The 22,658-nt window shown below is 38.6% G+C and overlaps 2 protein-coding genes across 10 annotated transcripts in view; one reads left to right on the top strand and one right to left on the bottom strand.

The window, feature by feature from the left end:
* Window positions 1-13,524, top strand: part of LOC103155609 (NACHT, LRR and PYD domains-containing protein 12-like) — a 204,212-nt gene extending 190,688 nt beyond the window's left edge. For 6 of the 8 annotated variants that reach the window (XM_016663695.1, XM_016663694.1, XM_016663698.1 and 3 more), the window contains 3 exons: window positions 12,194-12,370; window positions 12,912-13,085; window positions 13,238-13,524. In XM_016663695.1, coding sequence (XP_016519181.1) covers window positions 12,194-12,370; window positions 12,912-13,085; window positions 13,238-13,262 — 376 coding nt within the window. In that variant the 3' untranslated portion in view covers window positions 13,263-13,524. Of the gene's footprint in view, window positions 1-1,011; window positions 1,227-2,245; window positions 2,354-3,749; window positions 3,858-4,388; window positions 4,497-5,003; window positions 5,112-5,555; window positions 5,597-7,246; window positions 9,036-10,218; window positions 10,393-11,380; window positions 11,555-12,193; window positions 12,371-12,911; window positions 13,086-13,237 lie in introns of those variants that run through there. The other 2 variants (XM_007577346.2, XM_007577365.2) reach the window with 2 other exon arrangements.
* A 2,452-nt stretch (window positions 13,525-15,976) lies between these two features.
* Window positions 15,977-21,765, bottom strand: bco1l (beta-carotene oxygenase 1, like). 2 transcript variants are annotated; one of them, XM_016663709.1, is made up of 11 exons: window positions 21,394-21,765; window positions 19,642-19,770; window positions 19,173-19,302; window positions 18,404-18,551; window positions 18,192-18,339; window positions 17,655-17,875; window positions 17,271-17,537; window positions 17,095-17,200; window positions 16,930-17,024; window positions 16,370-16,481; window positions 15,977-16,266 (listed from the first exon to the last, which is right to left on the bottom strand). In XM_016663709.1, the coding sequence occupies exons 1-11, from the start codon at window positions 21,554-21,556 to the stop codon at window positions 16,142-16,144; spliced, it is 1,644 nt and encodes a 547-aa protein (XP_016519195.1). In that variant the 5' UTR covers window positions 21,557-21,765; the 3' UTR covers window positions 15,977-16,141. The 2 variants fall into 2 exon arrangements, with proteins under 2 accessions (XP_016519195.1, XP_007577407.1); XM_007577345.2 differs by having other exon boundaries at window positions 15,977-16,296; window positions 21,394-21,764.
* Between the last annotated feature and the right edge of the window lie 893 nt (window positions 21,766-22,658).

The following is a 22,658-nucleotide window of genomic DNA, read 5'->3' as shown; positions in this document are numbered from 1 at the left end:
TCCAGATTATTATGGAATATTGTTAAGTACCATTTTAGCTGCTGGTATGACCTGCCTCAGTCCTGATCAGGGTTGTCCAAAGTGCGGTCTGGGGGCCATTTGTAGCCATTAGACTGATTCTGTGCGGCCCCAAACTGCAGGTCAGGAATTACGCAACTCTGACCTGTCCATCACAGGCGGTGGATGCAGATGTAGACTTTTTATTTTTAATCAGGGTAAAATTATTATCAACGTAATCTTCCTACAATACAAAAAGTTAAGTACAATACAAAGAATTTATCTTTTTATTACCAAACCTTTACAAGTAAATTACAATTATAGAGTGACTTTTGCTGAAAAGCCAACATTGCTGCACATAAATAAGCTTTTATTTATTTTATGACCCAAACTCTTATAACTGAGAATAAATTTGTTCAATTGAGCCTAAAATAATTTGAACACTAGATGACCTTATTTTAACTCAGCAAATGTGCAAAAACTAATTCAGGATGTTTTATTTAATTGAATGGTCCATGAATGCTCTTGACTATAATTTTGGGATGTTTGGATTCCTGCATCTGATTGAAAGTAGAACTAGCCATGGATCAGGCAGGTGAACTCACCTGTTTCCTGTAAATGCAATAGGGTGGAGTCTTGGAGAAGGTGATGATAGATAAAAGGAGTTTCACACCTCCATCAACGTCACTGTTGCACAGTGGCCATGCCTGCCTACTAGGCAGGAAGAAGATCTGGAAGAAACAAGTTCAGACAGGCAGAGCAGAAGGAAGAGGCGCTCAGGTAAATCAGGTGAGTTGTTACTTCTCAGAGTCTGAGTACGTTTCGAGGCTTCAGTAGAAGTTCACGGTTTGTTTCTTGTTCTGATCTGAAACTTAAATTGCGTCACTTACACAATACTCGATACAGGCGGACCAATGACAATTTCAGTTTGAGGACATCAAACTGAAGCTGAATGTTTACGGAAAATAAGTAATTTCTTTAAAAGTACTTTCCATTTGAATCCAGGTGATTCCAAACTGAGGCCGAGGAGAAGGAAGGTTAAAATGTTTTCTGTCTGAATGTTGGAGTCTTGAACAGAACCATTTGTTTTGACTCTTTAGCTGTGAACCCTCTTCCTGTAAGCCTCTCAGGGTGACTGCAGTCCAGAAAATGGAGGATTTTGAGGAGGAGCAGGAGGACGGAGCCAAACCTTCAGCCTGCAGGAAACAAGCTGGACCCTCGGAACCAGCGTAAGTTCACTTACACACAGGAAGTGGTGCACAGTGTGTTCAGATATGTCAGTGTGATCTCTGCAGAGCCGACCAGCACCAACGGAGCAAGCTGCACTGTGACTTCACTCTGTTAATATTAGGGACTCTCGGTTGAAATCTTCTCTTGATGAGACTGCAAACTTTTTTAGAGATTCCTCAGAGATCAACTCTGTCCAGGGCGCCTCCAGATCTGTCTGCCTTCCTCTAGAGAGAGGCTTTAAAAGCAGAACAAACACTTTTCATTGGCAGTAAGATTTGGTCTAAAATGAAGCTGCTCTTGCAACGTTGACACTCCAACTGTTTCTGTATTTGCTGCAGCTAGAAATCAGACATTCATCCCAGAAGTTAGAAATCTTCATACATTCTTCATCTTGAAGGGAGAGTATGATGTCTTTTACATCCACATAGCCTCATTTTATAGCACAATCAAATAACCTTCAGTTGTTATAAAATGCTATGTATATCAAACATGACTTAAAAGAAATGTTACCTGTAATTTAGCGTCTAGAAACTGGAAAATGTTTTTGATGAGGGAATAACATTATAGTATGATGTGAGACTCTAAAAGTTGACTTTACATGATGCTGGCCCTTTTAATGCATATCTGAACACTTCCAGAATAATCTGTCCTGCTCCAGGAGTGACTGCATCAAGTCACCAACTTGATGCAGTCTGCTGGGTTTCTTAAGATAGAAACTTTTTAATTTACTTTGAAACATTAATTGAGCATGCTGCACTGCTTGATAATTAAGACCAAGTTGAATGAATGTGTGATTAAATTGAAATGATTTTTTGTAAAGTGCATTGAGACGACATTTGTTTGTAAATGGCTCTATATAAATAAAGTGAAATGAACAGAAATACTGCGGCAGTTCTCAAGCAGTGGAGCTGTAATCCAAGGAGTATTGCAAACATGAAACTTTATCCTCTGCTTCTATTTGTGTTCAAATGTCCTTAAATGTTTTTCTTTGAGCTGAATGTGACATGTTTGTCTTCAGAGGTCAGAGACGGAGGTCAGAGTCTCCAGGATCCAGTTGTCCGTCGATGAAGAGTGACCATTCCAGAGATATCCCTGTAAACTTCAGAAATGAACCTCCAGACACAAAGTAAGAACACTTTGAGCAGATTTAATTATTTCTTTTTAAATGTGGCTCAGATACATGTTTTTGTGGGACATAGGGGAAAATTATTATTTTGTGTTCCTCAGAATAAATTGGCAAATACACCCTGATCTATACAGTCAATTTAAAAATGCACATAAATGCTTATACCTTTAAAGAGCCTTGGTGAAAATGTATTTATACATTCTTGACTCTTTGGTGCAGAAACTGGTTGAAAATTTACCTATTAACTGCGCGTTTATGTTTGTGTAATCTATTTTGGTGTTATAAAAAAAAGCCCTTTATTATCTATTCTAAAAAAATACTCAACCAAGATGGTTAGATGGCAATATTGCGCAGAGAAAAACACTCTAAAATAGTCTAAATAGACTGGCTGTATGTTTTCTTTCTTTCTTCCTTTCCTTCCTAAGGAATGTTTCCGTCATGTTTATGTTTAGAGGGAATGTTTTGTTGGAACTAATTTGAGACAAATGTTGGCATTCTTGCTTTGTTAGTCACTTTAACACTGCAAAACAGTGGCACTCTGCAATGCGTATTTAAGAAACTGGACATTCCAGTTGGTAAGCTACTCCTGAACCACACCCATTTCGGCTTATTCCATTTTGTTTTTCATGGTACAATAAATTATGTGCATTGTTCATTTCAATTCAGGCAAAAAGGGACTTGTTCTTTATCTGACAAACAAATGATTTCCAACAAGTTTTTATTGCACAAAAAATATAAAAATAACTTCAGTGAATCTAGTGATCAACAAATCCTGGGAGGATGAGTTTGTCTGCGTGTTTATTTAGGTTTCTGTGTCAGTTGAGTCTCTGTGTTGTCCTGTCTACCCTTTGATTGATCCCAGCTGATCTTGTTTCTGTTATTACTTCCCTGTGTATTAAATCCCGCCTGTGTCTCTTGTTCCTGATAGGGTCCTCGTTGAGTCTGTTGTTAGTTGTGTTCATACCAGTTGCTACCATCCTGAGCTCCCAGCCTTCTGCTCACCTGTACTGCCTGGATTATTTGTGTATATTCATTATTAAATAAATTATCACTTCTCTCATTTCAACCCGGGTCCACTGCGTCTACCTCACCACCATCAACATCCCACTTCATGACAAATCCAGATCTAACAAGAAACACAAAGAGAAGTGTCTGCAGCTACGTCTCAGCTCCGTCTCAGCTCCCTCAACAACTAGTTGCTGACTGCCATTTATTAAGCTCCATCTCTAGAATCGGACTGATTTAAAAGAAAGATCTCAGTTTTACTTGTGTAGATCTTTGGTGTATTTGAAACTTTCTGGTTATCTGCAGCAGTTTGCATCTTCAGAGCTTCTGCAGTGATTTCCATCAGAGCATTTCTCATCGTTTGATCTGAATGTGACATGTTTGTCTTCAGAGGTCAGAGATGGAGGTCAGAGTCTCCAGGATCCAGTTGTCTGACTATGAAGAGTGACCATTCCAGAGATATCCCTGTAAACTTCAGAAATGAACCTCCAGACACAAAGTAAGAACACTGTTGCTGACTTTGACTAATCTACAGATTATTTTCAAATCTAGATAATGAGACAAAGATGACAGATATCAAGTAATGAGTCGGAGGGGTGCAGTCATGTTCCCTTTCATGGCAAGTGTCAATTGGCACTTGCCTGAACTTTCATGACATATTCAGACTTTTAAATGTTGAAAGCCAAACCTGTAATCTACACCAGCTTCTGTGCTGCTAGAACAGCTGTCTGCAATGTTTATGGGGGTATTTATGAGGGCATTTCATCTTCCAGAAGTGAATTTGTGAGGTTGAATATTGATGGTGGACAAAAAGGCATAGCTCTCAATCACCAACTCCAACTCATCACAAACGTGCCCTACTAGACACCTCCTACTGGGACAAAGCAGATGAGCATCTCTTAAAAAACAGCCACACATTGCCCATGAAACCTTGTAGTCCTCTGCTTCTATTTGTGTTCAAAGGTTCTTAAATGTTTTTCTTTGGAGAGTTTTTCACTGATTGAGCTGAATGTGACATGTTTGTCTTCAGAGGCGAGAGATGGAGGTCAGAGTCTCCAGGATCCAGTTGTCCGTCTATGAAGAGTGACCATTCCAGAGATATCCCTGTAAACTTCAGAAATGAACCTCCAGACACAAAGTAAGGACACTTTGAGCAGATTTAATTATTTCTTTTTAAACATGACTCAGCCACACATTTTTGTGCAAACACACAAGCATACATACATTGCACCACAGTAGTTTCTGATGTGCTATGTTTCTGTTGAGTATAACATCTGTAGCAACTTGTGCAATCTTTGTGGTGGAATACATTTGGAGGATGAGGAGTGGTCATTGTGTAGGACCAGTTCTTCTCTACTTTGTGTCATAAGGATCAAGGCCCCCAAGAAGACGTTGCACAAAGTTAAAGTAATAAGTAACCAAACCTTAAAACCTCCTCCAATCAATACTTATCTAATTTTATTCTATATCCCAATAGAGATCACCTGGTCTATCTTACATTTTTTAATCATTTTTATGTCTATCTAGAAAAGCTACAATTTGACCCGAGGCATTCATTCTTGCATGAAACTTTTTGGTTAGAGTTCAAATCTTTGTAGAGGATTTCTCACTGATTCATCTGGTGAAAATAACATTTGTTTTTCAGAGGTCAGACACAGAGAGCAGAGTCTCTAACATCCACCCGTCCATCTATGAAGAGTGACCTCTTCAGAAACACCCCTCCACATGACAATAATGAACCCTCAGACACAGAGTAAGAAAGCATTTACTTCAGTAGATTTAAGTACTTCTTTCTTTTTTTTACATCCCCAACAATATCATCTTAAGATTGTTACTCTTAATTTTTAACCAACTTTGAATGTCAGTTTCTTTTCGATTTTACTCACTGATGGATGATCAAATAATTAATTCAATATTTTTTAAATTGTAAGTTAGGCTTTACTTTCTTCATATGTTTGTTTTTGGATGCTACACAGAATCCAAGGTGTAATAAATATGGTTTTATTATTAATAACTTTAAATATAATCAGCTTTGTGTACACTTAAGTAACTAAAATAAGGAAAAACAGAATTCTCAACAAATTTTCCCTGAAAAAAATCTGTCTATGCTATTATTTTTGTTATTATTTTAAACTTCAAAAAATCTGAATATTGTGCTTTGACTCAGTGGCTTATGTTAATATTCATGTTTTCAAAGGGTAAAGGAGATTAGTGGTGTTTGCAGCAGTTTTGTACAAGGTAAGACATTTTGGTAACCTGTTTTAATACACATTGTTATAGTAAAAATCAAATCAAAGCAGGTGATGATGATGTTGCTGCTGAGAAGTCGCTACAGTCCCTATGTAGAAGAAGTGGTGGCAGACTGATTATCTTCAGCATGTGGAAGAAGCCATGTTGATACAGTGGACAACCTACCTAGTTAGTTGTGGTAGTTGAATTGGATTGTCAACATCTCCGATAAGCTGATGGATGTAACTCTTTATACTTCAGAATCTATAATAGTCTGGGGTTGGTGACCAACAGATTTGCTCTGGATCAGTAGGCCAACAGATCCAGAGTTTCTGCTTTAGCAGCTGGAGAAGGTTAACACCATATTGTGAGCTGAAGTTGGTGAATACCATTTTGATTCTGGTCCAAGGAACAGAGAGCAGTATGCATGGTGTGGGAAAAGTATTTGGTGATAGAGCAGCTGGGATGGTAAGCCAATGGCAGGGAGTTCAGTGAGGTAGAGAGGGAATAATGGATCTTTCCTATCCATGTGAAACACTTCATTATGATAGGAGTCAGAGTCACCAGGCTATGGTGACTAAAACAAGTACCGGCTATTACTTCTTATTTTGGCACAGAGATGTTTATTTTTAAATTGTGCAAAATGAATAATCAGGATTTATTCACTTCTAATGGCACTTGTGAAACAGCAGAGATTGACAAAAATGCAAAGCATGTCAACAAAAGCAGAAAAACCATATTGCATACAAAACAAATTTAAATGTTTCAATGGTTGACATTCCATAGGAGGATGTTCCAAAGCCTAAAGGAGATATCAGAATGGTTCTGACCATCGGGCTCCTTCACCTCTAGCCTTCAACCAGGTCCTTGGGACTTTATAATTATACTAGTTACCCAACATATGCAATCCTGGTTGGAAAATGTGTATGGTTTTGTAAGATAGTGAAGTACTAGCCATTTAAAAGCCTGAAAAAATCAAAATATGAAAATCAACCTCATATAACAATATCTGGTGTAGTGAGGCCAACAAGGGAGATATAGCATCTCCACTTTTTTACCAGTGGAAAAAAGTGTGCATTTTCTGCAGATCTACTTTAAAATGATAATTACCACAACATATGGAGTTTCAGCAGTCTAGCTGTAGAGGAGAGCTGTTGTTGAGGACACTTCACATACTGTAACTGAACTGAAAAGTTTTGATGAGTAGGATTTAAACAATAAATCAAGGTGTACTGAATAGGACAAAGTTAAAATAACAAGTAACTTTGTTAGAGTTATAGAAAAAGACTGCATAGCTCCCTGCCTCAGTATTCATCTTAAGGTCATCGGTTTAGTCTAGCGGTCTTCAACACTTGTCCTAGAGATCTACTGTTCTTTAGGTTTTATATATGTCTCTGCTCCAACACAGCTGAATCAAATGACCGAATTACCGCTTCAGTAAGACGACAGTAGAACTTGAGAACTAGGGTTGGATACCTGTAGTTTTGTTCACTGGTGCTCCATTTAGGACTTTCAGGTCATCATGTTTTTGTACTGCTGATGTTTAACCAAAGAAATAGGTTCTCAGAAAAAGGACTCAAATGATGTGGAACTGGGTCTATTGTATATTATCTCAATCAGCATGAATGTTTTCTTTGTCTCATTCATTTTTCAAATCAGATGTTGGTCTGCAGGAAGTTTTGAAAGAACATAAGATCAGTCTGAAGAGGAGATGTGAATGTGTAACTGAAGGAATTGATGAGACAGGAAGTAGAACCCTCCTCAACAAAATCTATACAGAGCTCTACATCACAGAGGGACAGAGTGAAGAGGTTAATACTCAACACGAGGTGAGGCAGTTGGAGAAGGCTACCAAAATGAAGGCCCTTCATGACACACCAATAAGGTGCCATGACATTTTTAAGCTTTTACCTGATCAACATGGCGTCATCAAAGTGGTTCTGACCAAGGGTGTTGCTGGTATTGGAAAAACCTTCTCAGTGCAGAAGTTCACTCTGGACTGGGCCGAGGGCTTGGAGAACCAAGATGTCAGTGTGGTGGTTCTGCTTTCATTCAGGGAGCTGAACTTTATCAAAGATGAGCAATACAGTCTTCTCTCGCTGCTCCATGTTTTCCATCCAACACTCCAGACGCTCCTAGCAGAGCAGCTGGCTAAATGCAAACTGCTCTTCATCTTTGATGGCTTGGATGAAAGCAGACTTTCACTGGACTTCAACAACAGTCAACTGGTTTCTGACGTCACACAGAAGTCATCAGTCAATGTTCTGCTGACAAACCTCATCAAGGGGAACCTGCTTCCCTCGGCTCTAATCTGGATAACTACCAGACCTGCAGCGGCCAATCAGATCCCTGCTGAGTGTTTTGACAGGTTCACAGAAGTACGAGGCTTCACCGACACCCAGAAAGAGGAGTACTTCAGGAAGAGGTTCAGTGATGAAGAGCTGTCCAGCAAAATCATCTCCCACATCAAGACCTGCAGGAGCCTCCACATCATGTGTGGAATCCCAGTTTTCTGCTGGATCACTGCTATGGTTCTGGAGAAAATGTTGACCTCAGAGCAGAGAGGAGAGCTGCCCAAGACCATGACTGACATGTACTCACACTTCCTGCTGGTCCAGACAAAGAGAAAGAAGAAGAAATACCATGGAGGACATGAGAGAAGTCCACAGGAGCTGATGGAGGCTGACAGGGAAGTTCTTCTGAAGCTGGGGAGGCTGGCATTTCAACATATAAAGAAGGGAAACATCTTGTTTTATGAAGAAGACCTGGAGCAGTGTGGTCTGGATGTGACGGAGGCCCTGACTTACTCAGGAGTTTGTACAGAGATCTTCAAAAGAGAGTTTGTAATATTCCAGAAACCAGTCTACTGCTTTGTTCATCTGAGCATCCAGGAGTTTCTGGCTGCAGTGTATATGTTCCACTGTTTCACCACCAGGAACACAGAGGAGATTGAGAGATTCTTGGGTAGAAAATGCAGGAAATTCTCTCTTCAAGATTTCCTGAACATAATGATGGAGAAAGCTTTTAGAAGTAAAACTGGCCACCTGGATCTGTTCATTCGCTTCCTTCATGGTCTCTCTGTGGAGTCCAACCAGAGACTTCTAGGAGGTCTGCTGGGTCAGACAGATATCAGCCCAGAAGCCATCCAGAGAATCATCAACAAGCTGAAGAAGATGAACACTGATAGAATCTCTCCTGACAGAAGCATCAACATCTTCCACTGTCTGATGGAGCTGAATGACCAGTCAGTTTATCAGGAGATCCAAGAATTCATGAAGTCAGAAAACAAATCAAATAAGAAACTCTCAGAGGTTCATTGCTCAGCTCTTGCCCAAATGCTGCAGATGTCAGAGGAGGTTCTGGATGAATTGGACCTGGAGAAGTACAACACATCAAATAAGGGGCGACTGAGACTGATTCCAGCTGTAAGGAATTGCAGAAAGGCTCGGTGAGTCCAAATGTATTAATGAAGTCATCAGTTAGCATAAATCAACAAGTTAGTTATCTAAATTTAAAACACATTATACAATTAAAAAAAAAACACCAGCTTAAATAACTGTGACAGAGCCAAAATGTCACAACTAGTAGTCTATAAAATGGGACATATCATGTTTTTCTATCTCTGAACGCCTCTTGTAAGTAAGCCCTCAACAGAGTTGGTGAGTAACCAAAAGCTAGCGCTAAGAGCATCACTGAATGCATTTGGATCATGTGTTCCCCAAGACAAAAATTACAAAGGGACTACCAAACTGTTTAAGATAAGATAAGATAAGATATTCTTTTATTAATCCCACAGTGGGGAACAGCAGTACTGAGGTCAGAGCAGAACTAATATAAAAATCTATATATACAAAAAATACAAGTGAATATAGAAATACTGAAACAGTATTGTATGAAATAATATTCAATACACGATTATGTCCTTAGTGAACAAACAGCTAGCACACGGTGCTAACAGTAGCAGAAGACATTATGCAATTACTAGCAAAAAAATTAGGATGAGATATCAGTGCACAATAAATTCATTTCTAAAATAGTTTGTCATTTTATCATTATTTCAGGTTAATTTTTCTATGCTTTCTACCAAAGTAACTGAATTCCACTTTTTTCCTTTGTTTAATTTTGCTTTTACTTTGTTTTTACAAAACAGATATCACTAAAATATTATTAATGCACATATTATTTGTAAAAAAAAAAAAAAAAAAAAAAAAAGAAAAGAAAAAAAACCCTGCATGTTATATTTGTTGCGGAAATATAATTGTAATTTCTGCCATGCGACCCTGCAAGTTTCGATAATGGATGAATGTTTACTTAAAGATTTTGTAAAACATTTTTGAGCTCTCCACCCACAGAAACAATTCAATTATATTTGGGTTAAAGTGGCTTTTTCTAAGAAAATATATTTTCAAAATATATGCAAAATATATATGCATTATACAGTTGTCTGTATTATTCATATACAAAACAAAGTAAAACAAAAACACTATATGGTCTGGAGCTGGAGAATGAGGCCAGAAATTGATGTAGAAGAGATTTGATCACAGCTTAGTCATAATATGATTCCAATCTTTTTATCCTACTGCTGAATTGATTTAGAATTGAGTTTCTGTTCTTTTTGTGTCTAATCACAGATTTTTTAACTGTGGACTCTCATGGAATCACTGTGAAATTGTGGCCTCTGCTCTTAAGTCCAACCCTTCCCATCTGACTGAGCTGGATCTGAGCTGGAATGAACTGAAAGACTCTGGAGTAAAGACTCTGTGCACAGGAATGGAGAGTCCAAACTGCAAGCTAGAGATGCTGAGGTCAGTTCATTGACATTGTGGCTTTGCTTTGTTGATCCAAGTTGAATCTTTTGATGACAAACTTATTTAAGTTTTAAAAATGTGTTCTAACATCCTTGGAAAGTATGTGATTAAAAAGGACTTAAAATGTAAGGAAATAATGCTAAGTTTATTCTTTGTTTAAAAAATATTTACTTCATATTTTCTCAGATATTTTTGTTTTATTTTTCATCAAACTTTATTTTTAGGTAATTTTATTTTGGATACTGTTTATATTTATATTTATATTGATATTTAAACATCTCATTTCTTTAGAAGGATTTAACACATAAGTAAAATTCTTCCATAATTTCAGGAAATTTTAAGAAATAAATTCTTATTCCGATTTAGGTTTTTGGTGTCCCCAGGTAAGCAGTCACATGTGGAAATCTCTTAATCTTTTCTTTGTGTTGTTATTGGAGGACAAATGAAGATAATAGAAACCAAATAATGGTTCAGATATTCTTTTGGGTGAATTTAGGAAACACTCTTTTATTGTAGGAGGTTTTAGATTAGAGCTCCGAAGATGAATTTTTAAGACTTATAGCTCTCATCTTCAGTTCTTATATAACAAACCTAAGCCTGTTCTTCAGTTGTATATCTGTAATGCAGGATGAGAGTCAGGACGTTTTGGCATTGATTTGCGTAGGATAATTAAATGCTAATTTTTTACTTTATTTTGGTTGCTCCAAGTCATGACAGAAACAATAAATTACATAAATTTTACTCACTTAATAAAATAGATAATTAAGCTAAGTATTCTCTGTTGTAACCTGTCAGATGTAATAAAATATAAAAAGTACCTAACCCTATTAAGCAGTAACTCTATTAACCCAGGCAACATTTATGTAAACACTATTGTATTTTGTATCTCTTGAATTAAAAGTTTTTACAGTGTATTGTATTTTTTTATTTTTCTGTCATAGCCTGGTTACTGTTGGGTTCAGTTCACATTCGGTTTTTTATTCAGGTTGGAGCTTTGCAGTTTGTCAGAGGTCAGCTGTTCAAATGTGGTCTCAGCCCTGATTTCCAATCCATCTCACCTGACAACACTGAACCTGAGTGAGAACAGCCTGAAAGATGCTGGGGTGAAGGAGCTCTGCCGTTTTCTACAGAGTCCTCATTGCAAAATACACACTCTGAGGTCAGGCATCACATTTTAGATTTTTAAGATTATCATCATTTTAAGGCTGTGTTGATTCTGTACGACAAATAGTGTTATACTACTTGACTTTGAGGATCCCTCAACTTGTAGAGGTTTGCTTCTCTGGGCTGAACCTGGAGAAAGTCCCCAGTATGAGTTGATCCTCATCATGGGAAGCTGTTGAGAGGAATTCAACCCACTCTAGAAAAGGAAATGCCATCTCCTGGATTTTACCAGTCAAACATATATAATCAGTTACTGATCTTGTAAAGCTCTGTCATTTTAGACTGAAATACTCAAACACAAGATGTTATCATAGCAATCTCTGCATCTGTCTCACAGTGCTTAAAGCATGATTTACATTAAATGTTTAATATTACATTATGTTTCATGGTTGCAGAAAACTTAAAACTTTCATTTATGATCATTATTATACAAAAGGTTATACTTCACTCAAACATCTTTCTGACTTTTTTTTTCCCTGTAAAACCTGAAAGATTTTGCTGCTCAACAGGAGTTAGTATTGGTGGATGGAGGTCACTGGGTCTTTATGGAAGCAGCAGAATCTTGTCATTAATGTTAATCTCTCTTTAACTTGTTCTCTCATAATTTTCAGCTCATCTTTTCTTCATTATTCAGATTATGGGGTTGCAGTTTGTCAGAGACCAGTTGTAATTATCTGGCCTCTGCTCTGAAGTCCAACCCGTCCCATGTGACTGAACTGAACCTGAGCTGGAACTACAACCTGAAAGATGCTGGCGTGAAGGAGCTCTGTGGTTTTCTACAGAGTCCACACTGCAAAATAAGGGATCTGAGGTTTGAGACATTTCAGTTTTGCTATAGTGTAATATAAATATCATATTGACATAAAACTAAAGCTATATGACTGATATTGTGCTGATCCAATCTTGGGATGTTCATTGTAAAATCACTTTTCTTTTTCAAAGTCTGGTCCTGAATTTTTTATTCCTTTCTATTTCCTTGCATAATTTACCTTACAATATGAAAAGATATAAAATAGATTTATAATCTATTTTTATGTGGAGTGTATGCATCTTGTCTGTTGATCAAAGATCTCAATTTTGAGCTATTTTTGAACTAAAACTTTGATCTCAGTTTTCAATTTGCTAGACCTTGGTTGAGTTGAATCAATCACTTTAAAAGGGGTGAATATTTAATATATATATTTAGTACATGTTTGAATATAATTCCAATGCTTTTGATGTGGTATTTTCAAAAAAGAATAACTATTTCTCTAAACTTAGAACAGCCTTGGAACAATTGAAGCTCATACTTCTGACAACATTTACCTGAAAAACAAAGTTCATTCATGTCTTCTTTTTTGATAAACATTCAGTTTAAAGGACTGCGGGTTGTCAGAGATCAGCTGTTCTTCTCTGGCCTCTGCTCTCAAGTCCAACCACTCCCATTTGACAGAACTGGACCTGAGTGAGAACTCCTTGAAGGATCCAGATGTGAAACCTCTCTTGAAGCTTGTGAAGAGTCCAGGCTGCAAACTGAAGACTCTGAAGTAAGTCCAGTAGTTGGCAGCAGTGTTGCATAAAACACTCACCCAGTCAGATCAACCAGAACTGTTTGAAACAAAGCTGCAAAAAGTTTGGACACCTCTGAGTTAGGCTACAGCTCAGATTAAATGCCTTTACTCTCCTCTTTTGTCTGCAGATGGAGGTTAATGTCTTTAGAATGAAAAGTCTACAAGCTGTGGCCTGATGATCCAGATGTTGAAGCAGCAGCTGGTCTGAGGAAACTCCTACTGGCTCATCATGATGGAGCTCATGTTTAGTTTTCCCCTTCAGTTTTTCATGCACATATTTAATATAATGAGACTGATGTCTTTAAATACTAAATATAAAATTAAAACTAAGCTGCAGTCATTACAATCCTTCATCTGCATTTGGATATATGTTGATACTAAAATGTAATGTATAATAAAGTTATCTTCAAAAGTATTATTGCTTTTTCCAGAGTATTCATGTACCTGTTTGGATAAACTTTTATAAAGATGTCTCTTTTGAGAGTTGCAGAAGCAACAAGTAAGCAGTACCAAAGCAAACAGTGATACATTTAAAAAACTTGACACATAATTAATCTGGCCTTCATGCACTGTTTGCAGGCATACAGTGCCTGCAAACAGTGAGTGGTTGTTGAACTGCTGCTTTGATCTTTATCTTTCCATTTTAATTTAGTCGTTCCTGTTTTCCATCTTGTTGCACTTCAGATTACATTTTCTTGTGATAGTATTTGTCTTTTCTCCTGTAGTTAATTCTGATTTTCTTTCACTTCCTCTCAGCTGTTGTCCATCACTTTGTTCTCCTGCGCTTTCCCTCAGCTGCTCCCACTTCTCGCTGATTAGCTCACAATTTAATTCTTCTCTGGATCTTCTGTTTTTCTGCTCCTCTCATCCACGTTATGCAAATATTTCCTATTATTCATCAAACTGCTCATTATTTCACATCAGCCTCCATCCTGCTGCGTTTGGCTCTTCTATCTGACTCCAACATGGCAACAATTCCCCACATTTATTTGGGAAGAACAATGAATTGTGCAGAAAAATTAAACCGAGCAATAAAGTATTTTAACCTGCAGATGAGCTTCAAAACATGCCATTTTAATCAATTGTCTTTAACTTATTCAAGGACAAAAGAGGATCTAAAAAGATTGCATGTTTTTAATCTGTTTTGGTTAACATCGCTCCATGAAACTCAAAGACATAAGTTGAATCTGTTTTTCCTGTCACTTTATTGATTTCAATTCAAAGATGAGCCTTTTATCTTTGATTTATTTGTATTTATTGTTTGCTTTATTTGACAAATTAACTGTTTATTTCTCTGTGATTCTTAAATTAAGTTTGTCTTGTATACCTCACAGTTCAGCTAATGAGTCCAAAACTGGAACCACAAAAACATCTAAAGAAACCTTTTTCTTTTCCTCTATTACAGTTATTATGCTCAACTGTTTTTAGTTTAAATAAAACACCTTCCTCCTTCAGGTCAACGGCCGACTGAAAACAAATGGTATTGAGTTGAAATTTATGGATCAGCAATGATCCATAAATAAATAAAATCCACATTTGGAAAATACGGAATCAAAGGTAAATACTATAGAGACAATTTGATTCAATTTCAAGTGAAATTTGTGATTTAATTTCACGTTTGTTTCCTTTGTTCCACTGAGAATATCTGACATCTAAAATATGATTTCACGTTTTAACTGTTTTCTTTTGTTTGTATTTCCTTGTAGAAGAGGTTTGAAATCCTCTGTTGGAGCGCCCTCTGCTGGCGGCAAATGGACACGACAGGACTCTATCAGGCAATGTTTAGGTCATCCAGGTCCAGTTCAGAGTGTTACTGGTTCCCAGTACAAACTGGTGATGCTGAAGCAGAACTCAAGATCAACATCATTTAGTTTATGAAGTCAGAAAATACTGTTTTATAAATTTATGTATCTTAAAATATCTAAGATATTCATGTTATGTGGACAACAGAAAAAAAAGGCAAAAAAAAAGATATTTAACTAACGCTGGATTTAAAAACAAAATAAAAACATTAATACAAACTCAATATTTTACACAGAACTGAAGCGGCGATTTTGAGTACTAAAATGAACTTTTAAAATAAAATAAATGCTTTGACTTTGAAGTTTGTTTCATTCTGGTAAAGAGAAACAAGAAAAGCGAAGGTTTGTGAATAATATATATATATATATATATATATGTCGTACATGGAACGACATAACCAAGTGGCGGGCATAGTGTACAGGAACATCTGTGCCGAATATGGACTGGAAGCCCTGAGATCGAAGTGGGGAACACCCCCAAAGGTGGTGGAGAATGACCGAGCTAAGATCCTGTGGGACTTCCAGATCCAGACAGACAAGATGGTAATGGCGAACCAACCGGACATTGTGGTGGTGGATAAAGAACAGAGGAAAGCCGTTGTGGTGGATGTAGCAATACCAAGTGACCACAACATCAGGAAAAAGGAGAAACTGGAGAAATACCAGGGCCTCAGAGAGGAACTGGAGAAGGCCTGGAAGGTGAAGACCACAGTGGTGCCTGTGGTCATCGGGGCCCTCGGGGCAGTCACCCCCAAACTGGAGCAGTGGCTCAAACAGATCCCAGGAACAACATCAGACATCTCAGTCCAGAAATGTGCAGTTCTAGGCACAGCCAAGATACTGCGCAGAACCCTCAAGCTCCCAGGCCTCTGGTAGAGGACCCGAGCTCAGAGGATGAAAAGAGAGAGAGAGAGCGAGAGACCACCCACGGAGGGTGAGAGGGGAATTTTTTTTTAAATATATATATATATTTTTTTTATTATTATTTTTTTTTTTTTTACCAAACTTACAGTGGAATAAATATCCATCTGTTGATGATTAACAGAAATAAAATCTCAACATTAGAAAAACTTTGTAAACACTTTATAGAAATACGACTCTAGATGTTGCTTTATCTCAGTAAAATCAGTCAGAATTGGGTAAAAAATAAAATCAGAAGGAAAATAAAACCTTTCATTTTAATTTCAATAGTAACTATCTGCTTTAAAACCAAAAGTGTTGCGGTTATTTTTATGATTTGGCAGGAATGAAGAGTCCGTGAAGGTCAATGTGGACCGGGACCGGGATGGAGGCCCGGCCGACCTCCTCAAACGTTTTGGCGTTCAGGATGAGCAGGAACGGAGAAACACTTGGATCTGAGGAAACGACGGACGACAGGATGACTCCTGCAGAAACAAAATGATTAGAAACGGAGAGAATAAAAATCTGATTCGATCCGTTTTCACGGTTTTCTCTCACCATCGTCTTCCTCCTCCGCGCCCGGAGAGGCGACGAACACCGGCTCCGACGGGTAGCAGTTCTCCTGACGCCACTCGACGTGCGTCTTGGTGACGATGTCGACCTTCGCGATCTGTTGGTGGGAGGTTTTCAAGCAGATGGTGAGTTTTTAGAAGGCTAAGCCAGTTATTTTCAGCCGTTTTAATGTTTTCTACGTTGTTCTGGTTTGTAACGCTTTGAAACATTTTCTAATTTCTAATATTTTTATGAGCAACATATTTAAAATACAGGAACATTTTCATCATATATACACAAGCAATCCACTCCAATGTTAATTTCACTTAATTCAGGTAAATTAATTTAGAAAAACTAGCAAATTATTTTGGTAAGAAGGATCACATCGTCAGCATATCGATATATCCTGTTTCCAGGCATTATTACTAAAATTAATAGCATTTTTATGGTTTCATTTTTAGTTTTTGTGTGTATTTTATTGTTTTTAATAAAACTCAACAGAATTGTTAAAAATACTATGTGGTACAGAAGAGGTGAAGGTCTGGCTGTAATGAAATCCTTTTTACCTTGTTGGGATGAGGTGACCACTCCAGCCTGGAGCCGTAGAAGTAGCGGTACTTCCTGGCATTGAAGTTGTAGTTAATCCCCGGCAGCTCCATCCCTGCAGAGCAGCCATACTCGTTAGATTCGATGGATCGCGTTGCTTCTCCTCCACATCAGAAACACCAAACCTTCAAAGATGGTATCGGGTTTGCAGTAGATCGATCCATCGTCCTGCATCACCGCCTGCGCTGTTGTGTCCGTCAGCGTCACGAGGTTGGTTCCTTTGGGAGAATCCTGCAGGACACACAGGTGATGATCATGGAGTGAAACAGACTCAGTGGCAGTGACCTCAGCCTGGTTGTACCTTCTGGACGTTCAGCGGCAGGACGAATCTCTGGCAGACCGGTGGGGAGAACACCTTGTTGGTCTGGATGAAGTTGTCCGTTTCCTTGGTCATGTTGTGGAGGTAGAACATGTCGTACAGGTTGCTGTCCTTGTAGGCGATGATGTCGAACACGACGTGGTCGTCCTCCTCGTAGGCGTTGATGTGATGGAAAACCACCAGAGCATCAGCGTGGTAGCGAAGAGATTTAGCCTTTCCCGTCTTTATGTTGATGACGTGAAAGAACGTCTGGAACGAGGAAGTTATGTCAGTAAAACATTGTGAACTAAAGAGGAAAGTGTCTTTGTCAACCCTCGAAGCTACGCAGTGCTTCATGCATGCTAATCCTGTTTGATTAAGACTTACACTGTCTTTCTCATCAAATTTGAGGCAACTCCCCCAGTTGACACCTCTGAAGTAGGCGGTTGCCAGTTTCACTATGTCCAGTTTGAAGGGTTGCTCTACGAACACGATGTAGTTCTCCGTCATGCCGAAGCTGTGGAAGTAACTCGGATACAGAGTGGATCTGAAAGGGACTGAACAGATCTGCTGAACCTTTCTCAGAGCCGGCTTCTTGGGGTCTTTATCTGAAACAGACAGAAAAATACAGAGTATTCAGAGTATTTGGTCATTTCTGATGACCGAATGATAATGATGGGTCTACAGTGTCATGACGCTTTGATCCTTTTAAACAATACAACCAAAGTTCACAAGCAGTCAGTCACGTCTTGGCTAATTAATGTTTATGGCTCCTTGTTAAAACCTTGGATGACTCTGGATTTTGTCCCAGTGCCAAATCATCTGACTCACGCTCTTAGATTGCAGCGTCATAAATCCATTAACTGTATCTGAGTCGGATATGAATATGTTGGCCAAGAAAACCGATGATGTTTACTCTCATACCTGAGGCGTTTGCTGGCACTTTGAAGATGATGTACTTGGGCCGTCCGAGGCCGATGATGGCGGTTCCCATGTTGAAGGTGTTGCCGTCCTTGTCGTAGTGAGGGTGAGCGGTTGCCAGGTTCAGGGCGATGTGGTTCCTGTAGTTGGCCTGGATATGATGGCGTGTCAGTCCTGTGAGACGAGTCAAAGAGCTTTGAAGTGTATAAACTCACCCGGCCCACCGTCTCCAGGGTCAGCGGATCGATCTGGTTGATGTAGTTGACCTCAGAGGAGGCGTAGTAATCCTGACCGTAGCGGATGATGTTGATCAGGTTGTTGTCCGTGAAATTGGGGACAATGTTTCGGAAATGCGTCATTGTTCTGGTGATGAGGTTTACAGAGAACAAATTGAGGATAGTTTTGGCTTTAATGATCTAGAATAATTAATACAGCTTTACAAGAGATTTATAGCCTCTCCGTCCCTCAAAATATGAAAACCTGAAAAGACTTTAAGTTTTCTGTTGTGGTCTGTTAATTCAAGAACAGGCGCAGATCTAATGGGCAGTATGCCAAATTTAAGGCTCGGGGGCCAAATCTGGCCTGCTGTAGCTTTTTATGTGGCCCTGTAGACTCCACATTACATCAAGTCGATCCAGTTTTTCACAGAATCAACAGTTTTTTTTTGGTTTTTTTTGCACTTTTTTTTCAAATTTGTTCAAAACGTTTGGTTTTATTTTAACTTGTTGCTTCGGTTTTCTTTATTTTCAGTTTTTATTTGTTCTGCCAGTTATTAATTGGCCCCTTTTCGCTTTTTCTTTTGGCTTAATTTTTGCAAAAGTTCTTTCCAATTTTTTTTAATTTGGTTCCCCAAATTTTTTGTTTTTGTTTTCAAATTCCCCAAAAACAATCTCAAAATCCTGGAGGGACAGCTATTTGTTAATATTTTAACAGATTAATGAGTTTTATCAACATATTCAACATAGATGTTTCTGGTGTTTTTACCTGGCGAAGATGTTCTTGCAGGGGTCGGGGTAAACCATGGTGCCGAACTCGGACACGACGATCCGATCGGCCTTCGTGTTACTCTTGTAGGTTTCGCTCTTCAGGTATTTGCTCCGGTACGTCACCTCCCCTGAAACGGTGCAGAGCAAATGAAAATCAAGCTGAAACCTGGGACAAACATCCAGAAAACTGCAAAACAGCCGAAACACTGACTCCTTTAAATAAAGAGCTGCTTTAGAACCATCAGAACTGGAACAATGACCAACAAATTTAACGTGTATTGATGATGAAGGAATGTTTGTCACTTTTGACTTGTGGCTGAAATGAACCACATAAATATACTTGATTGATTAATTGATTGATTGATTGATTGATTGATTGATTGATTGATTGATTGATGGATTGATTGGTGGATTGATTGGTGGATTGATTGGTTGGTTTGTTGGTCTCAGTGGCGCCCCTTGCTGACCGTTGTGGAAGGTGAAGCTGTGGATCAGCGACAGGCCGTCGAACCAGTGGTTGTACTCGGAGTTCCCCACTGAGAAAAGTCCAGGTCCGTTCCGCACCAGAGTGCCCTGGAGCCACGGCGGCACCGACCCTGGAGGTCAAAGGTTACACACACAACACTTCTTTCATTAATCATCAAAATGCTGTGTTTGTAGCAAACTGTCGGCGTGTTTGGAACCGACGGGGGCGTTTATCAAGAATTTTAAGTTATTGTCTTGATAAATTAAAATTAATGATGAACAACTAGAAGAAATTTTATTGTTTGATATTTTCCACTGTTTGTTCAATGAGGAGCAATAAATTGGAAAATATACTATTACTGTGATATAAATCACACTTTTTCTGAAATCGAGACTTGATCAGTATTGATTATTGTAACAACTAATCAGATAAAAATTTGTCACATACTTTATATTTTTTATTTAACTTAGGCTTATTTTACACAAAATTAAAACAACAAAAATGCAAATAAAAAATTAAATTCTATTTTTTAAATAAGTAAACACATTATTGCATAAAACAACATGGATTTCAGTTGATAGATGTAAAAGGTGATTGTAGAGGTTTATTTCTAGAATGTGAACATAGAGGCAGTGTTATTAAAACTCTACAGATTTAAAACTCAGAATGTTTTTGTCTTACATGTAAAATATTTATATTTATTGTTCAGTTTTGGCTTCATTACAGCACCTTTTTTACCATCTGTATTCTCCACTTAATGATTAGTTGACAACATTTCAATAGTCTATTGATTTTATCTCATTATTATTTATCTGATCTCAAATCAATACAGAAGTTTTCATTAGTAATTAATTTGCTGTAAGTTCTTCATCTTGTGTTAAATATTTAGCAGCCAAACTAAACCTGAAAATAACTTTTACTAACTTTTGATTCTCTCTGGCTATAAACTGAACAGGAAACAACAGGAAGTGATGCCATGCTACTAAATCCAGTCCTGTAGAGGAATTCGTCTCAGATTATGGCCTTGTAATCCTTTTCTAATCTCACTGATTAGGATTTAGCTGCGTTGGTAAAAGGATTTTCAAACATTGTCAATGAATATGAAGTGTGATATTAAAACTGCAATATATAAAAAATGATTTTTACATATTTATTGAAATTGTTGTGATAAAATGAGAGATAATTTGTGACAAAAAAAATCTATCGCCTCTTGTTTCTCCCAATTCTAACTAGAAACAACCAATCAGAGCCAGGAGGTGGGTCTTGGCGCTGCCAATCACTTCCCAATGGCTTTCTGCTACGCTGCATTTATGGCTGATCCTGCCATAAATGTTAAGGCTAGTTAGCATAGCCACTGATGATGGCAGATAAACGGTTTTCCTGTAACATTAAGTTGTTTCTCCATCATTAGCACATTTAGCAGTGTGTACCCAAGATTGATTAACAGCTCTAAGACCTGCCTCCTGGCTCTGATTGGTTGCTTTTGGTTGTTAGCTGTGCATTTCTTCAGATGGAGATTTAGCTTTTCACTGATCTTTCTCATACTAGTTTTAATAAATATGTAAAAAACATATTTTTAATAAAAGTTACAAACTGCAGCTTTAAATCTTACATCAACAAATAAATCTATAATATATTTTCATGCAATCAGAACTGACTGGAGCAGGATAAAAGGCTCCCAGAGCCATAAATAGAAGGTTCTGTTGTTCAACACGTTCACCAAACAGACCCAGCTTGTTGTAGAGCCACTGACCTTTGACCTCAGCCTTCAGCGGCTCTGGGGTCTCCAGCCCGTTCCTGGCGATGATGTCCTGCATGCTGTGGTCCTGCAGAGTGGCCGGCGCCGCTGTGGATCCCGCCTCCTTTAAGCAGGCTCCGGTCCACGTGATCCGCTCCAGAAGTTCGTAGCGCCGCATTGCGTAAGCGGACTGGACCGGACCGGACTTTGGTCAGATTTCCACTGTAACACTCAACTTTCTCTAACCAATCATGATCAGAAACTGTGAAAAATCCCCATTAAATATCTGGAAAACCAACAGGACTGAATGATTCTGGATCATTCCAGCTGGATTATTAATCTGATGGATTAATATTTGGACCTTTAAGTGAAAAGGTCCAGCTGTCGTTATCACACCTGCTGCTCCTGTTATCTCTTATCTAAATAAGGAATAACACTGTAAAACTATAAAGCAGCCTCCAACTGATATCAGGATGACTTCATTATATAAACTGCAGTGAAAAACCTCCGGTGTCCTTAATTGCCCTTCTGGCCTGTTTCCATGGCGACCTGGAAAAGGGTTAACTAGCGCTACGTCCTTCCAGCGTTTTCGGGGTTAAAGTCATGTTTCTGCGTCTGGCTTTGAACCCGACTGGTTGAATTGGTTTACAGCTGCTCCTATCAGACCGTATCCCAGCATGCATCACTCCCACCAGATTGCACTTCCGACTGTTTTCACACTGATTTAGGGTTAAATATTAATTCCTCCAGATATTTTCCCTGTAGAGGAACTTTATCCCCGTTCTTTCAGTCGTATTCGGCTCTGCTTTTTGCAGACGATGTTGTTGTTTTGGTTTCTTCAAACATTTAGACAGCAGACAATCAGAGCAACTCGAGTCGAGACGCTTTGGATGAAAAATGAAGTTTATTACAAACAACAACAGAGAGCTGTTAGCAGTCAGTTAGCAGCTGTTAGTTCTGTACAAATAACACTGTTTGATTGGTTAGTTGAGTTTGCCAGGCGGCAACAAGGCGAGGTCTCAAACAGCACCCTTTGCCCTCCGGTGCGCCGCTTCCCATTTTCACCTCTGACCCTAAACTAAAGGCCTCTCCGTGACCTTTAACCTTTCACAATGTGCTATCTTCCACCAGTCTCTCTTCAGAATGCGCTACCATCCATCTTAGCGCAGCGTTTCCACCTTCACCGTTAATATTGTGCAATGTTTAATGGGAGCCGTCTGGAGAGCCCTTGGCCCAGTCCGGAACCAGTTTCCACCTCAACTCTTCATAGTGCACCAGCT

This window comes from Poecilia formosa, unplaced genomic scaffold, assembly GCF_000485575.1.
Source record: "Poecilia formosa unplaced genomic scaffold, Poecilia_formosa-5.1.2 Scaffold438, whole genome shotgun sequence".
In the NCBI taxonomy this organism is placed as follows: Eukaryota; Metazoa; Chordata; class Actinopteri; order Cyprinodontiformes; family Poeciliidae; genus Poecilia; species Poecilia formosa.
The sequence above is the reverse complement of the archived record's forward strand: the minus strand, read 5'-3'. Positions and strand labels throughout refer to the sequence as shown.

Bases quoted from the DNA above. Each gene is read 5' to 3' on its own strand.
- bco1l (XM_007577345.2), bottom strand. From the start codon at position 21,556: ATGCGGCGCTACGAACTTCTGGAGCGGATCACGTGGACCGGAGCCTGC. The intron at 19,303-19,641 runs GTCAGCAAGGGG...GCACCGTTTCAG, and splicing joins CAGCTTCACCTTCCACAACG to GGGAGGTGACGTACCGGAGC. The intron at 16,297-16,369 runs GTGAGAGAAAAC...TTGTTTCTGCAG, and splicing joins CGCGGAGGAGGAAGACGATG to GAGTCATCCTGTCGTCCGTC.